The sequence below is a fragment of the Musa acuminata genome, chromosome BXJ3-2, assembly GCF_036884655.1.
Source record: "Musa acuminata AAA Group cultivar baxijiao chromosome BXJ3-2, Cavendish_Baxijiao_AAA, whole genome shotgun sequence".
Classification (NCBI taxonomy): Eukaryota; Viridiplantae; Streptophyta; class Magnoliopsida; order Zingiberales; family Musaceae; genus Musa; species Musa acuminata.
This window is the reverse complement of record NC_088350.1, coordinates 20,964,860-20,982,173: the sequence shown is the minus strand read 5'-3', so window position 1 is coordinate 20,982,173 and position 17,314 is coordinate 20,964,860. Positions and strand designations below refer to the sequence as shown.

The window sequence follows — 17,314 nt, the reverse complement described above, 5'->3', positions numbered from 1 at the left end:
TTATTTTTAATATTAACTAAATCTCTTTTGTTCCAACGTGTTCTGAGTAAACTGTTTAACGCCGATGATAGATGTTCAAAGGGATCATTCTTAGTCTGTCTCGTGATCCGTATATGCAACAATATGCTCTTACGCATGAGTTTAATTTGAGCATTCCACCGATAGTTTATAGATTAGTATAACGTGCAATACTTACTCGTGTTATTATCACGTGATATGTTTGGATTGAGAAGTCTTCGGAGGGTCTACATACACACTCTCATCAAGAAATTATACCGTTGAATAATTATCGATATTTAATTAAATAAAAAATTATCGGCGTCAATATGGAAATATATGCAATTTGACAAGGCATCAATTTACTTACATTAAATAGTTATCATATAGATTCTTCATGGATGGAAGCCTCCAAACCAGAATGAACACTTGTATATCTCAACTCCGCCGCACGCAAACAAAGCACAACCAAGTTCTGAAATCCCAATGTTCAAGCATTATATTCTATTCTATTTGTTTTTATATCAAGATTGATGTGATGTGGGGATCAGTGACCCTTTTGAATGCCACCAATTTAAATAGCATTTTTGTATTGCTCGAAACTTATATTCTGATATATAGGATGAAGAAGCTTTCAAGATCCAATTTTTTGTCTCATTCGCCGAAGAAAAATAAAGAGCCCACTTTGTCTTCGTACTCCATCGCATAGGCCGGCTTATCCTATGTGCATGAAATGAATCCCTGAGGTAGATGCATCATTAATCACCTTTAATGTAAAATATAGTCTCACATCAATTAGAAAGTAAGAAAGTCACCACCTGTTGTTCATCAGATTTCCAAAAATATTTGAATTTTATATTCAGAAATCAGATACATTTCTCCTGTAAAAATTAGTTCATTCAATCCAAAATATAGAGAATAGTTGAAATGGAAACCAATAATCATCTACTCTTTGGGAAAACAGCTATCTGCTTCTGATGCTTGCATAAAATTGGAGTTTTTTCCTTACCTAGCAGCATTCGGAAGGATAGAAACAAATGGACATTTGAATAGAACGCCAGTGAACATGGACTTCCTTTCATCTTCTCCATCGATAGCAACCATCATCAATTTCTGTGACAACTAGATTCAATAGTATTATAAAAGAGACGAGTTTGCACATTTTCCACATATAGTTCATATGGAACAGACTATAAGTTAGGAGGAAAAGAAAAGAGAGAGATTATAGAAACATAGTAAGAACAGAAAATCCATAATGTTCAAATTTCCAAAATGTTTAAATCCATCAATAGATGCAATATTTGGCCGGTGCACATAGAAGATAATAGCTAGAAGCCATTCTTGGTTTACATGCCAACAGGTGCAAACCATAGCAACCTAGAAATAAGTACTGTTTCTACAACATTATCTGAAATATTCCAAACAAAAGACAATACATTAATCCATGTGTCGTTTACGGAGAACTCTTAGGAACAACTTTTATCTACCAGTGATTTGTTTCAACACTTCACCATCGGAAAATCAAGTGGCTTAACAAATATCTTATCTGCTACTTTGAAGAATCGCAATCAATAAGCAAAATATGAATCGCTTATCACAATATCCAGAAAATAAACGAGATCACCCATAAAGGCCACGAGTTGTTTAATATGAGCAGTGACTCTCCTTATCGCTCTGCCTCAAGGAACTATGATACTGATGTTTGACTCTTCTCTGCCATGATGCTGTCAAATAATGATTCACAGGCATCTTCCAGCAGATCTAGCACCTGAATAAAACATAATGTAGAGCACAAGTGGTTTACAAATTTGTTGATCAGTTATATGATAAAGAATGGAGAGTTGAGACTTAATTCCTACCCAAAAATTAAAAAAAAAAAAGAAAAAACCTTGGCATAAGACTGTATCTGGATTGCTCATAATTATACACCTTGGATAGTTGAGACTTATCTTGTATTAAAAAAACTGCTCGATGTAATACCATACCATATTTGGACTGCTCATAATAATGAGCCATGGATGAAGAAGAAGCAAGGGGAAGCATTTATGTATCCTATTTCCAATTAAAATCAGCCATAGAGTTTAATGACATTTAATAATAATTTTTTTAAATATGAAATTACAAATATTGACCCAAAAGTGATGTTTATAAACATTGATTCAGCAGCAATTCTTCTTAATTACCTTTTCAAAACCTTGTGGGCCTCCATAATAAGGATCTGGAACTTCCGCTTCATTGTGTTTTTTACAAAAGGAGCACATGAGCTTAACCTGAAAAATAAAAGAAAAAGACAAAAAATCACAAAAATAAACAAACAAGTATACCAATTTTCAGTGCTCCATCTTTGTACTTATGGACCTAAAAGTAATTGTCTTATAAAAGACTTAATCATAAAAATGCATTAAGGAGTCCTAAAAGAAAAAAGACTTATCTTCAGAAAGGACTCCTAATCCTAAAGTTCTCAACTAGTATAATTTATAAATGCTACTTCAGAGGGTTGTCTTAAGTCATACGAGTAGAGGAATCAACCGGCACGAAGATTTTGACTAGAAACAAAGCCTCATACACAGAATGACTTCAAATGGTCAAGATTATATCCACGAAGATCAATCTTAAGGAAGCTTTGTACGTATCAATTTTTTTACTAATCGTCATTGCATATACATTATAAGATTCAATTTCTTTGCGAAAAATTTTCTACTATCCAATCATATTCTAAGAATCATAAGAGTTAATGGATTTGGATAATATAATAAGATGCAAGTTTGTCTATAACTTTTTCATGAACCAATTATTATTGATTGGTTTGTAATAAAATATTTTTTAATAAATTAAAAATAATATTGTCATTGGAAACCATAGCCATGGCTCACAATGACATGTTAATAATAACGTACAGCAGAAAGTCCCTGTGCATAGAGACAAAAGAGGTAAAGGAAGAAACTCTAATAATGCTAGCTCAAGTTTTGAGCCAAGGCACTAAAGTGACAGACGTAGTAGGCGTTTACAGCATTTCAGATATGGAACATATTAGCATTTGATTATACAAACAAGAAAAATCAAGATATGGAACATATTATCATTTGATTATACAAACAAGAAAAATCAAGGAAAGTGACACCACCAATAATACCATTTTAGATGGTGCCAGAAAATTTTATTTTTAGAATTTTTTGTTTCTACACAAAGGTTGGGGAGAGCAGTGGGACAAACTTTAGGAGATAAAAGAAATTGCATTATTTTGTAACTACTTCATGGTTATAAGCATGTCAGTTACAGAGAGCATGAAAAAGCTATTAAATTTCTTAATATGATTCTCTTAAAATATAATTTTGCTCTTATCCTTTACACAAAAGTCAAGGCCATAAACTATCTGGTTTACATTATGCCTCCAGCTTATAGAACTATGAGATTCTTTTGTTATTAAAGAACTTGCAGTGATGGTTGCGTAATCAGTTCAGGCAACACACAATAAACCCAAACACGCCATTCCAACTCTTCGTAGAAGAAAGTGAAGAGCAAAAGGCGAGATTACTTCTAATATGGGAAAAAAGAACAAGAAATATTCATTTGGTTCAAACAGAATGGAAAGGTTGACTATAAGAAAAAAAGTAAAAATTCTTCTGGGACATGAGACCACCTTATAATTTGGCTTTTCAAAATTAACGTTCACAGTATGCGAACTGTACTGACTACCATATTAAAGAAAGAGAGAACAAGGAACATCAAATGCACAGAATGAGAAAAGTAAGATGAAACTAACCTTGTTGGAAGCATCTTCTGGTAGAGGTTCCTTAGATCTCCATCTCCCATAAGCACTCAATATGTCCTCTAAAACATTGGTAATGAATCAGTTCACGAACCATCAAGCTACCAGAACTCGGACTTCTGTACTATAACAATTAGAAGACAAACGCACGACGCACCTCTATTTCGCTTGTCCATGGCCAATATGAGATCAAATTCCCTGAAGTCCGAGGGTCTTATCGGCCTCGATATCGAGGTGACATCGATCCCACGCCTCTTCGCAGCGGCCCTCATCCGTGGGTCCGCAGGATTACCCTTGCACGATACAATACACACTTTAAAGAACAAAAGGAAAAATCTCGTTTTGCAGATGAAAAACTACCTCATGGAAACCGATGGTGCCGGCTGAGTCGATCTTGAACTTGGACTCCGCTCCCCTCTTCCGCACGAGATCCGTGAACACGGCCTCCGCGGCGGGGCTGCGGCAGATATTCCCTGACAAGAGATCAGCCGAGTGAGAAGTCGCAGCTACCAGAATAAGACATCGATTTAGGGAATCGGGAGAGAGTACCGAGGCAAACGAAAAGGACAGAGAAGGGTTCCGTTTCCGCCATGGATGCGATTGCGGAGACGAGGTCGATCCGGAGAGCGGAAGCAGAGACTTTAACAGCGGAAAGGGGGGGCGTTGATGTGGCGGGCGATTGGAGCAGCCGAGTGACTTGATGAGGTGGCAAAATGGTGAATTGGACAGTTCACGAGGGGAAGAATTTAAGAACTTTTACATATTCATCCTTGTAAAGTTTGACAATAACGCATTCACCCCTATAAATTCTTATATAGCATGCTTATCCCTCTATATATTGTGTTAATATCCATAAACGAAGTGAGGTTAACCACCCTATGAAGTGATTCATTTTAACATATTTGAAGTAATAAAATATAAAAAATAAAAACCTTAAAGTAACTCTAGCGTTGTGATATATATATATATATATATATATATATATATATATATATATATATATATATATATATATATATATATATATATATATATATATATATATATATATATATATCCGAATTCCTTGCATAACTTTAAGTTTCCATTTTTTTTTTCCTATAGAGTATCTTGAAATTTTTTTTAACAAGAGTACCTCATTTTTAAATGATAAAAATATCCTTAAAAGTAATACATATTATTTTCTTTCAGTTTTTCCTCTAATTGAACCGATAGTACCTTAATATTCTATAATTTCATAGTTACTATTATTACTAAATTAAATCTTAAAAATTTTCAACGGGGAAAAATGAGACAATGTAATTAATGCGAAAAGTATAATTGATCAAGAAATCAATCAAAACACACAAGTTTTGAGTGATAATTTGAGGGTAAAATAAGATTGAAATAAATTTTACGATAATTGGATACTATTTTGACACTAAAATATAAACAATTCGTATCAATAAAAATATACGCGCAAAGCTACATTTCATATGCAGTTGATGCATTAATAAGCTAGCCCTCGCAAACTCTACTTGTAATAATGTTATTTGCTGTTTGGCACATCACTGTCATCACAATTATTATTTGATTTAATCTATTAATAACGTTTTTTTTGTAAAACAAGTCTTGACACTAAAATTTTGTGATGATCTGACAAAATATTTACTAGTTAGGCTAACTCTTCTAGAATTCATTGAATACAATATTTTTTAAACCAGTCTACTAAATACCTGCTTATGAATTAAGGCGATTTATTTGAAGAAACTAATTAAGAAAGAAAAATTAACTATTACATTATTAAAAAGGGGGAGTTCTCTGCAAGGAAAACTTAAAACTGAGGACTAATTTAGAACAATAGTGAGAATTTTACCTTAAGATGTGTGGGCAAAGAAGCTCCTGAAACAGCAGCATGACAGGCATAAGTGTACCTGATAGAACAAAAAGGACACTTGTGGAACTGCAGTGAGCTCACAAGCCTAAAAAAACAATGGTTCCAAGAACCAACTGGATTGCCTAACTTGCACATATATGAACTCGTTTTAATCATTAAAAGATACGATAAATATAGCCAAAAACAAGTTTAATATCACTACTAAGTTTAGGTAAATAGGATCAAGCACAATACTGAGTTTGAACTTCCACTTACGAGAACAGTTTGAACTTGATTGCCTGCACTACACCTGATCTGTATGAGTTGAGCCTCTTCTAGTCCTGGTTAACAGCATGCCGGTGGGCAAATGGTCAGTGTTTGTTGAGCTCCATTCAAAATTGCTAACGTTTTATTTAGTTAATTTACAACAAAACTGTGCTCTAAACATGAAGTTGATATATTTATAAATCTACCATTTGTTTCCCAAGCAAGTTGCAGTATTCTGCTAAGCAGATGAGATGGATGTTGGGACTGCAAGATGGAGAACCAAGCATATAGCGAATTGATAGTTGAAGCATGAGCCATTTGATGCAATAGGAGATCTTGAAATGTTCAATAAATCTTAGATTAAATGATGACGGGGCTGAATCTGCTTCTAAAGAAATCATCAGACAGTGTTCCTCAGTCACCTTTTCGAACTAGAACAAATTCCAGTTAGAGGCTGATACTCCACCTTCCACCAAAAGCAGGTATTCAGCAGCATGGAGGATCTCTGCAGCAAAGAACATACAGGCATGAATTGGACAACATCAAACCTGTAACACTATTGCGATACAAGCAAATACTGACAAAATTATGGTGTCAAGCTGCACATAATGCTTCCTGGAAAGTGGTTTAAACTTTGAACTCCTGTAGGGTGCACGGTCATTACCACCACAAATGACATGCTTTGGTTTTATGGCTACATTTTGTACCTGGACTGTCTTGATGCAATTAGTCAGCTTTAACTTCAAATCCAAGGAATTCATAGCATGTATACCAATTTTTTTATCATAAACTAGTACTCGCAAAAAATTAAAAAAAATAATAATCATGAAAACATTTGAAATTCATCAATTCATCCTACCAATTTATTTCCAAATTCACAGTATAATCTCTTGGACATGCTGGAACAATAAATTAGGATGGAATACCAGTACTGACAAAGTTCTAGATAATGATCTATCTACTATGTAAATGAACTGAGCAAGAAGTATCTTAAAGATGTAAGAGTTGCCAGTCATTTTGTCACAGAACCAACGAGAAAGAATAAAAAAATGTACATAAAGTTGCAGAAGAGCTGACCTCTTTCTCCGAAATTTCTGTAATTGGCTTTTGATCTACTTCAGTCTAGAATATCACTAACAAAGGCCAAAGATGCATGTCATCAAATAACAAATGGAAGAGTTTCAGATGAAGCATCAACAATGAACATAGAATTCATTGTTATGAGTTCCTGAAAGCTCACTAGAGTCAGCAGATATGTAGATCAAAACGAGCACAGTCCTTCAATATAAAAAATGGAAGAATCCTCTCTTAATTAGCACAAGATCATTAGTTATATGAACCAGCATATACAAAATTTTCTCTGAGCCTTTGCACTTCAATATTTATTTTACTGAGAATCTAATATTCATGGCTTTAAACACAAACAAGCATCTGCAGCAGCATACCTCAGCAAAATAAACAGCACTAACATTTCCTGAGTTCTGCAAAATATTTAAAGATTACACTATATGCTTGGTAATTATATATTAGATATAACAGATATCAATTTTAAACCATTTTGAACCACAGCACCTGGAGCATTTAGTAAAAGAGACTTCTGGCTGTTTTCCTTGCTGATGATGCTAATGTTGCTACTTCATTACCATGCTTCTCAATATCAGTGTAATTCTAGTTATTATCACTGCTTTCTTGATTTGTTCCTAAAGCATCTATCACCTCTGATTAACAGGTTAATTAAGTTGGTAGGTAGCTTTCTAAAAATAGCATCTGCTTAGAAGTTTTATTTAGATGTAATTTCATACTTCCTGCAGTAGAGACAAAGAAATCTTAATGCAGGATTTGTCAAGCATTCCCTCCAGAGGAGGAAAAGCCTATTGCCACATAGCTTCTCTACAGCAGCCACAGGCCCACAGTTGACATCCAAGGAAACTAGCACTTGCCACAAATTTGCTTGAAATACTTCCAGGTATAGAAACTAACATCAGGTACCAGCGCGGATATGGGGGCCAAGGAGCCTCGTGCACCAAGCTATGCATCTCATGCATTCTTTTAATGATTATATTAAAAAGCAATAAAAGAATTTTTTCAGTTTGATAGTTCTCCTCAGACCATGTATGAAATGCAGATTTGAACATGAGACTCAAAAATAAAAGGCCATATTATTTGGAACATCATCATAGCATACATGGAACCATGCAGGTGCCATTCTAGTATCTTCCTTGCTGGTAATGTTACATAAAAACAATATCACTGATTAAATACATATATTCTGAAGTTGCACATGTCCTCAGTCACTGTTGATCGAAACTCTCAGGCATTCTCTTGAGTTTTCATTCACTGTCACTCTTATCAGTCTAAAATAAACCTTTCCTGCTGTGCTTTTATCAAAATATGCAATAATTTAACAGCCTATCACTAAATACTGGGTGGGTGATTTATTGCATGCACTTAGCTTATTTTTAGACCTTCTACTAGTATTTACAAGTAATATAGTACTCCATAGATATTGTCCTATAATCTAAATTACTTGATGCTTGAACTAGTAAGGCAATCATATATATTAGGACTTGGCGAGAACAAATGGAACTCCAACAATTTATGAGTATGTAATATCATGTTATATAGTCACAAGACAAGCTTAGATTAGATTGGTCTAGCTTATAAGTGCCACCATTAGTGAATCTGGTCAAAGTATTTTGGACCATCTAATTAAAATCCTGTTCTATCCAAATTATTGAACGTAGGCATATTTGATCAGATAATGACAAGGTAAATCCAAGAACTCCAAACAACAAGTCTTTGTCCACAAGTTGGATTCTTCAAGACTCGAGTATTACCAAACAGAGAGAGGTAGAGTAACCAGTGGACAATATTAAATCTCTCTCTTAAATGTAGACACATAGTGAACATACATGAAGGAAACTAAAGTCTTTTAGAGAACCAAAAAAACCTTGAGAAGAAAGATAAAAAGATTAGCATCTTTCACATAATATTCCAGAAAAGAAGTCCAGGCTCATGAAAAGAGGACAAAAGATAAAGTTCACCTCAAAGGTGTACATAAGGATTAACTTCTTGGTGTCAAAGTTGATTTCCTTTTTGAAATCAGTCATGCTAAAAGAGCTATCATTATTTTATAGACTCTAGAAACCAAGATTGTGTTAAGATTGTACTGCAATATTAGCATGGCAGATAAGTAAATCATCTTTTTTTCATGAATAGATTCTTTTTTAAAGGGTTTCCTTTACTTCTTGTATATTTCTCATGTGATCATCCACAAGTGTTTCGGTGTCATCTGTAACTGACACAGAGAACAAAAGAAAAATGAGTTACACAATCTTAAATAGCAATCATGTAAGGAAAAGATAGTCACTGAAACAGTTTTTCATCATCATTACAAAAAATGTATGAGAAAACATTTAAGGTGTTTACAAAAGAATTTTTTTCCTTCCATTCCATGTTCCTTCCCAGATAAAATACCCTAAATAAACTGAAACCCAAAGATCTTCAATTTTACCTTCAGATGTAGTGACTTAACCAGAGGCTCAAGTTTGCACTACAATAAAGCAAAATATTATCAAACGAAGCAACAAAAAGGCACCGCAGACCTGAGATTTCTGAGAACGATGCTTGTGTAGATAATGGCCTCGCTCATCCTCTGGTTTCTATCCTGGCTTCAAGATTAAGATGATCCAAGAACTCCAGTGGCTTTGCTGTTTGCTTCCTGGTCCTCTTAATCTTAGGACTAGACAGTTTTCCATGAGCAAATCCATACATCCTGAGGACCTGGTTATCGGCAAAATTGAAAGCTCTCTCCATGCTGCTTAAGCAGCGCTCCACAGGATAATCCCCATAGCTACCACATGGTTTGCAACCCACAAAGTGGGTGACGAAAGGCCACCTCTCATCCCCCAAACCAGGATGATGCTTATCCATCATCTCCTCATACCTGTCCACTAACCCAGCCCAGTATCCATGCAGATAATACGAGTTCTCAATGTAGATCTTGTCGCCCCAGCGATCTTGCTGAGACAAGACCAAATATATGAGCGCCGACTGATCATCCGCCTCGAACGCCGGCCGGCCCTGCAGGTTCGCCGTCAGTATCTTGCCAGCCTCGTCGCGAATGGGGCCTTTGGGCCCCATCGGCGCCCACGCATCAAGCAAATCAAGGCTCCACTGGCAATTCCGCAGCAGGAAGCTGCCGGTGTTGAGGCCGATCCAGGAATGCTTCTCGAAAATGAGATCCGGGTAGCCATGGACGACGAGGTTGTGCGCGGCGTAACGGTCGAGAGGGATCTCGAAGGCCATGTCCGTGAAGAGCGCATCGCTGTCCATCCACCAGATCCACTCCACCTCCGGGTGCGACAGCATTAGCCGCCGGATCAGCGGAAGCTTCGCCCAGTACCCGGCGAGTTCCCGGTCGAGGTGCGCCATGTTGTAGACGATCTCAATCCCATGAAGGCGGCAGTAATCGATCTTGTTCTTGGTGCCCTTCAGAAGGTAGTGGTCGCCAATTGGGTTGTCGCAGGGGTTGGGAGGGGATCCCGTGACGAGGAGAATCCGCGGCTTCAAGCCGAAGGTCCGGCTCGGGAACCCCGGGTTCTCGCCCAACCACCGCCGCCGCTGCTCGTCCCAGTCGGAGATTCTGGGGCCGAGGGTGTAGTTCGCGGCAGCGGCGAGAACGGAGGCTGAGGTGTAGTTGAGGGCGGCGGCGGTGGAGTTGAAGCCGAAAGGGATCTTGTCGTCGTCGTCAGGGTCAGAGTCGGATCGGATCTCGCGGAGGATGCGGTCGATGTCCTCGACGACCTTCTGGTCGTCGGCCTCGCCGCCAGCGCCGGCAAGGCTGCCGATGCCGATAGTGCCACGGAGGACGAGGATGGTCACGACGCCGCAGAGGACGGTGATCTTGAGGTTGTTGAAGGTCTTGCGGATCTGGCGGCGGCGGGGGGCGCGGGTGCGGGCGGCGTCGAGGCGGTCCCTCTCCGGCGGCGTCTTGTAGCCGGTAGCCTCCTGGCCCATCACGGGACTCTTCGGATCGGTTCGGTTGAGTAGTCGGCTTTGTCGGAAGCCTTTTATATATATATATATATATATATATATATATACGGGGTAAACGGGTCAGGCTGATCCATCCATTTGCAATACAAACCCGTCTTGTCATGTTATATATATATATATATATATATATATATATATATATATATATATATATATATATATATATAACATGACAAGACGGGTTTGTATTGCAAATGGATGGATCAGCCTGACCCGTTTACCATCTATCAGACTCGGGTTTGGATACCCATTTGATCCGATATGACCCACACCTTGATAGGTCAAATTATTCTTGAAATTTGATCTGTTTCATACCCAACAAGTCTCATTCATCATTGAGCTTAATCAACAACAAGCAATGACAATAAATGGGGTTAATCAGGTCGTATCGGACCAACCCGATAACAAATAAGTCGGGTTAAAGTTATTGATGTTTAATATCAAGTTTGAATCAGTTATCAACGTCAGTCCTCCACAAAGATTGAAGAGGTTCTACATTCCCAGTGACATGCATGAGACTTGTTAACATCACTAACCTACCAAGTTCCCAATTGGTCTCAGAGATATGTTTTGAACCCAATGTGTGAAGTCAAACAGAACAATTTACAGGAACACGAAGTGCAGATGATATGATATCGTGTGTGCCGCTTTTTTTCTAATTTTGTTGTTCGCTGCCATATGCTTGGATCCTCTGCTCAAGCTGCATAAGAATAGACACAAGTTAGTTTATGGGTTCATGAATGGTTATGCATTAGCATTATGTCGAATTCTAATTGCGACGGAAATTCAAACAATCTAAGGGGGTGTTGGATCAACTGTGGTTTGACGATATGAAACATGCTGCTACGGCTTTGCAGCTTTGTTTGTGCAGCACTAATTTCAAAAAAAAAGAGCAGCTATAAAACCAAGTTAACTCAGATGAACATGTCATGGTCATTCCCTTATCTGACACAAGGGGATGTCCTCAAAGAAATCTAGTGAACACCGATGAGAAACCAACAACTGTGCTTCATTTGAACATTCTAGTGATGGGCTCATTGAGATTGCGAACTCATGATACCACTTTGTATTATGAGAAAGACCTTGTCATTGCCTCAATCAAGCTTGGTGGTGAAATGGGAGCCCATACAAGGAATGACAGCAAGATGGCAACTACAAGACCCACCCTAATAGCAATCCAATTATGGATTGCTACCATTTCATGATCACTAGACAAAAGCAAGTGGCATGCCAAAACAATGAAACAAAAACCCTCAAATGTAAGTATCATCACAATTAAGAATATACCTATGATGATTTACTTTCAAGTAAGGGGAAGTGACCTACTCCTATGTAAAATGGCAAACAGCTCACACAAACAAGAGATGGTAGCAATCTCTATAATGTTAATTCAATTATTTAATCATGTAGTTTGTTCAAGTAGATGTTGGCATATGTGTAGTAAATGAACTATAACCATGTAGACTTTATCACTATCAGATAGATTTTGAAATAGTCAGATCCAACGAATGTGAAGCTACAAGCAGCAAAAGGTAAGTGAAAAATTCTGTTATGTATGACTTTCATATCTGAAAGGAATAAGCAAGCAGAACTTCCACCCGAGTCTTCATATGCCGTTATGTCTTATAAAACATAAAAGCATACCAATGGAAACTTCAGAATGAATCTCATGATAAAAAAGAACGAATCACCAAAATGTATTTCATCTGACATTATCTACTAGAAAATAGAAATGCATATGAACAAAATCTTGAGACTGAACTAAATCAAACCCACTGAGTACAGAGGACAAACGGAAGTAAAACCCTTAAGCGAAAGGGGTCTGATTGACATAAAGGACAGTCCAGTCCACTAAACTCCCACCAATGGGTCTGATTGAGAAGATATATCCTATAATTTCCCAACAAAAATTTAAAAGCTAGAGGATAGCCAAGGTCATTCAATTCAAGGTCGCTTTTCAAGTGGGAAAAACTGTTTCTCGATATTCAAAGATTTAAATAACAATTTGCAATTTGAAAATCAGTTTTTGAATCCTTGAAACTTAATTAGATGTGCCTGTAGAGAAGGTGATATAAAAGAGTTGCTACAAAGACATCCTATTTTATTCAACCTTTTGACAGGATAATCTGCATGGAAATTTGACAACAAAAAGGCAAAAAATTGAAGTGCCTTTATGAATTAAAACCATGTCCACACCAAACCAATCAACATGGTATATAGTAACTTGTTGTAATCCAACAACAATAAAACCAGCATATAAGATCAGAGTGTATGTCTATTTTACCTAGCATAATAAAATTAAAGGAGCCTACCAAAAATTCCAGCATGTTCACTTTTAGTGATTGAAAAAAATGGTTTTTCCTTGCTAGAATCTAACAATTGTTTTGAGAAAAAATCGCATATCACACTCGACATGATTCACCATACAATTGCCTGGTAGGAGTAGATGTTGTAATAAACAATAACTAACTAAATCTGGAACATCCATGCTATTTTCATAGCATTTTCAGTCAAACAAGAAAAGAATTACCTGCAACATAGTGTCAAATTTGCTCCGCAGAGAATAATATTGATGTTTGACCATGTTCAACGCACTAAGACACCTGATAAAGAGATCCTTTTCTCATTATAGGTAGAAGTCAAAGAAGAGCCACAGAATGAGATGCCAAGCCTTTAAATCATAGATGTAACAAAGACAATGATTGAACTTAAAGCAATCAAATCATTAATTATTGCTCCATTCTTTTTTGATAAATGAGGATTTTTGACATTTATAACTTAATTTAAGAGAAAAAAGAATTTTTATATATTTATGTGATTGCATATCTTGAGCAACAAGACTAACCCTTCTTTATTATTCTCCTCGCAAAACTGCTTGAACTGAATACATGCCAATTTTACATTTTGCGCACCGACACTGCATAACAACAGACCCGTATAGGAAAAAACTGGATGAGGTTCTCAAAATAGGCAGCAAATAGTCACGAATGATTTTCTATATATAGTAATTGTTTTAAAATACAATTAAAGATACACTGAGCTCCAAGGATTTATCGCAGTGCAATAAAATTCGACATTTCTTGGAGTTATTCATGAAGAGAACAAGGTAAACCACCTTAGCATTCAAAAATGCAAATCAGAAGCTAATTTAAAGGAAACCTGTTTGTAAGATAAGTTTTCCAAAGAGAAAGCATGGACATGGACGCTACACAATATGAGCATGAATACTTGGCAAATCTTAGAAAAGTAGGACACAAAAGGATGTGGACACACTAGTTATATATATGCCCATTGATACAGCCTTAAATGCAAAGATATATTTTGCACAATTTAGGCAGCCCATAATCAGTGTTTATGTAGCCTATGAAATGCATAACATAATCTCACATTATTTATAGCCATTCATAGAAAAACTTTAAAAGCTTACCCATAATATTAAGAAGTTGTTTACAATCGCAATACATCAAAAGTCCAAAATATACATGTTGCCAATGTTTGTACACATAAGATGATAGAAATAAACTGATTGTACATTTTTTATCAATTTATTTTGAAGCATTTGACATGCTTTGAGGGCTATAAAGTAGCATGACCAAAATGGACATGACAATGACACAAAATTACAATTGTTCAGCTACTTGTTCAAGATGTGTTTTCCATCAGTGCTTGGAATAGGCAATGTTTCTAATGCAATTCCCAAATAATAAGCTTTCTTTTTATGACTATCTGTATGAATTTGCGACTCTGAAAGCTTTTCAAGTTCAATAAACCATCTTGAAAAAGAGGGTTAAAAACCAATTCTATGTTAATGTTTCTTGCACTACCTAAATGGGCCTTTCAATACTTCTGTCTTTAAGCCATGAAGATGAAGAGCCAGTGTAAATATGTGCAACGGAAACTCTAGTTCCACACTGGAAAGAAAAAAATGACTACTTTACTACTAAGGATATTTTCCTTCTATTGTTTTTTGCTTAAATGCCATGTGAGGAGAATTGACATGTACAGCCATTTGGGCAGTAACGGCACACTAATTGGTGTGCAAGTACTTAGCACATTCCACATTGCACATTGCACACTTGCATTAATTGGTGTATAGTCAGATAATTGAATTATTTTTTTCTGCCATCATAGACAAGGTGATAAATGAATTAAAAAACTTTCAAATTGATAGTTAGTTTTAAACTTCTCCAAGAATGGAAAATTGAATGTGACCACCACAAGTGCAAAGAGAGGTTGCATTCAATCTGAAAAGGCATCATCGGGTCTATAAACACAAAATGGGTATCCCACTGAAAATCTCTCAAACTCCTGCCAAGACTCCCCGAGTTCAATCTTCATTTTCTACAGATCTTAATTGTATAATCTTTAGTAGAACAAGAATAGTATGCCACATACTGATAATCCAAAACATACAAAGGTGTTCGTGGGCCTGATCTTTATTAGAGCAAGAACAAGTTAGCACTGTGCTTCATCATATACCGTATCGCATTAGCCAAAACCCACTGCAAACCTATTGGCAAGAAGTGAACAATAGTTCAAAGATCACGACCTGGTTGTAACTTGTAGCTGCTGTTCTCAGCATCATTTTATGACACTACATAACATTAATTGGGAAGACACCTCTACTTCTGAAATCATACTGTAGAAACCTAATTTCAAATAATATACACAGAACAAACTAATAATAAATAGAAAGAGAAAAGGACGTTATAATGGGCAAAAAGTTTCATTGTGTTTTGTACCATGGTTTTGAATAAATTGCATGTCAAATTAGCAAATCCAACAGAAATTTTGCTTTATGGTTATTCTTCAACTGCTCAACATATTTCTGTCTATCATGTCATTATTCAGTAGAATGATTACAAGTCAGTGGCCGAAGAAGGGAAAATTTCCAGGGAAAAATAATATCATTTTGAAATGCAAGCAATTGAAGAAACATACTAGAAAAAAGGAGCAAAAAGAATGTACAAACACCTTGAACTGCTTCCTTTCAGTTGGTGAACGTAAGCATCCACCTTTTGATAATCAACAACAGCTTGATCCCTGCACAACATAGGTCAGATTGATCAAGATACACATGAAGCTTGAACAACAGTGTTGCTAGAACATACAGCAGTTTTGTCAGCTCTGTCAGCATCCTCTCCGAATCTTCGCAGAACAAGGTGATCACCTCAGCAACGAAACCAGGACTACTTGCATCTTGTAGCATCTGAAGCTGTCGGAACTGTTGGTCCAACAAACCCTGCAAGCCACAAGGGTTGACCAAATTAGAGCGATCTCGCAAGCCATGCCATTATAGATATTCGCCATCTGCTTCGCAGATTCATCAGTAAAAGCACGAATCATAAGAGCAACGCGATCTACCAAATTAAGGCCTTGCCTTTAACAACGAGCAGCAAATTGATCAAACAGGGAAGTCAACTTCAAGTCAGTTCGGGGATCTAAAATAGCGGAGACCAAGAAATTGATCCAGAAGAACACCAAGATCTCGATTCAGAGAATTCAAACAACAGATTGAAATCGATCATGAAACTAAAACTTCATAAGAGATCTTAACGACGAAAAGACGAGTTCTTTACGACAGAAGAGCGACTACAACCACACAAAAAACAAAAAAAACAAAAAAAAAATCGCAAAATAAATGCAGAAAAAGGACAAATGTAAATATTATGTTAAACCCCCTAAAACACCCGTCGTAAAACAAAACCCTTGTACGAGATCTTAACGATGAAAAGACGACGCTACTACGACAAATCAGCGATCACAAACACAAAAGCCAACCAAAAAAGGATTTTTTTTTTGTTTAATCCATTTGTCCCTCGACAAGAAAAAGGGATCGAAGTTACCGAAGCGATTGAGTACCTCGAGGAACATGGAATTCACCAACACGTTGAGCTGCTCCCTCAGCGCCATCAGAGACATCGACAACAGAAGGGGCGACTGAGACAGGAAAGAGTAGGGAGTACAACCAACCCTAGCGAGAGGAGGAGGAAGAGAGCATCGAGGACGCAAGAATCGTCAGAGAAGGCAATGGAAATAGATTGAGCGATATTGATGCGCGTATGGAAAAGATAATGAGCGTGGCGGGCTCACAAAAGGAAGGTTCTGATGCCACCAACTGCTTGCTTTTTTGACAAAATGTTGCCCTACATCAACCAACACGAGGATGAGAAGATGCTTTTAGATTTGGTAGGCATTGGTAGTCGTGGGGGCTCCACCAAATAGTGGAGAATGGTAAAGACCGGTCTGTTAACAGTACTCGATAATTATTGTGACAAATTTGTTCTTGGGCCCCATCGATGACGTGGCAGATTTACGAGAATATTCATTAAAATCAGTTGGAGCTTTTCTTCTTTTATAGTGTGAGT

At 36.9% G+C, this 17,314-nt stretch overlaps 3 protein-coding genes across 4 annotated transcripts; all 3 read right to left on the bottom strand.

The window, feature by feature from the left end:
• Nucleotides 1-1,233: 1,233 nt before the first annotated feature.
• LOC135631982 (uncharacterized) lies at nt 1,234-4,473 on the bottom strand. The gene is made up of 6 exons (XM_065140190.1): nt 4,316-4,473; nt 4,127-4,239; nt 3,924-4,059; nt 3,761-3,828; nt 2,181-2,267; nt 1,234-1,765 (listed from the first exon to the last, which is right to left on the bottom strand). Exons 1-6 carry the CDS (start codon nt 4,356-4,358, stop codon nt 1,685-1,687), a joined length of 528 nt encoding a protein of 175 aa, XP_064996262.1. The 5' UTR covers nt 4,359-4,473; the 3' UTR covers nt 1,234-1,684.
• A 2,503-nt stretch (nt 4,474-6,976) lies between these two features.
• LOC135631981 (probable glycosyltransferase 2) lies at nt 6,977-10,966 on the bottom strand. The gene is made up of 2 exons (XM_065140189.1): nt 9,494-10,966; nt 6,977-7,116 (listed from the first exon to the last, which is right to left on the bottom strand). The coding sequence occupies exon 1, from the start codon at nt 10,905-10,907 to the stop codon at nt 9,537-9,539; it is 1,371 nt and encodes a 456-aa protein (XP_064996261.1). The 5' UTR covers nt 10,908-10,966; the 3' UTR covers nt 6,977-7,116; nt 9,494-9,536.
• A 393-nt stretch (nt 10,967-11,359) lies between these two features.
• LOC135631110 (histidine-containing phosphotransfer protein 2-like) lies at nt 11,360-17,098 on the bottom strand. 2 transcript variants are annotated; one of them, XM_065138530.1, is made up of 6 exons: nt 16,809-17,096; nt 16,058-16,188; nt 15,921-15,989; nt 13,792-13,863; nt 13,477-13,549; nt 11,360-11,646 (listed from the first exon to the last, which is right to left on the bottom strand). In XM_065138530.1, exons 1-6 carry the CDS (start codon nt 16,866-16,868, stop codon nt 11,602-11,604), a joined length of 450 nt encoding a protein of 149 aa, XP_064994602.1. In that variant the 5' UTR covers nt 16,869-17,096; the 3' UTR covers nt 11,360-11,601. The 2 variants fall into 2 exon arrangements, with proteins under 2 accessions (XP_064994602.1, XP_064994603.1); XM_065138531.1 differs by lacking the exon at nt 13,792-13,863 and having other exon boundaries at nt 16,809-17,098.
• Between the last annotated feature and the right edge of the window lie 216 nt (nt 17,099-17,314).

Bases quoted from the DNA above. Each gene is read 5' to 3' on its own strand.
- LOC135631982 (XM_065140190.1), bottom strand. From the start codon at position 4,358: ATGGCGGAAACGGAACCCTTCTCTGTCCTTTTCGTTTGCCTCG. The intron at 4,060-4,126 runs GTAGTTTTTCAT...GTATCGTGCAAG, and splicing joins GCACCATCGGTTTCCATGAG to GGTAATCCTGCGGACCCACG. The intron at 1,766-2,180 runs GTAATTAAGAAG...TGTTTTATTCAG, and splicing joins GCCCACAAGGTTTTGAAAAG to GTGCTAGATCTGCTGGAAGA.
- LOC135631981 (XM_065140189.1), bottom strand. From the start codon at position 10,907: ATGGGCCAGGAGGCTACCGGCTACAAGACGCCGCCGGAGAGGGACCGC.
- LOC135631110 (XM_065138530.1), bottom strand. From the start codon at position 16,868: ATGTCTCTGATGGCGCTGAGGGAGCAGCTCAACGTGTTGGTGAATTCC. The intron at 13,550-13,791 runs GTTAGTCTTGTT...TCTCTTTATCAG, and splicing joins GAGGAGAATAATAAAGAAGG to GTGTCTTAGTGCGTTGAACA. The intron at 11,647-13,476 runs GTAATTCTTTTC...ATTCTTATGCAG, and splicing joins AATTTGACACTATGTTGCAG to CTTGAGCAGAGGATCCAAGC.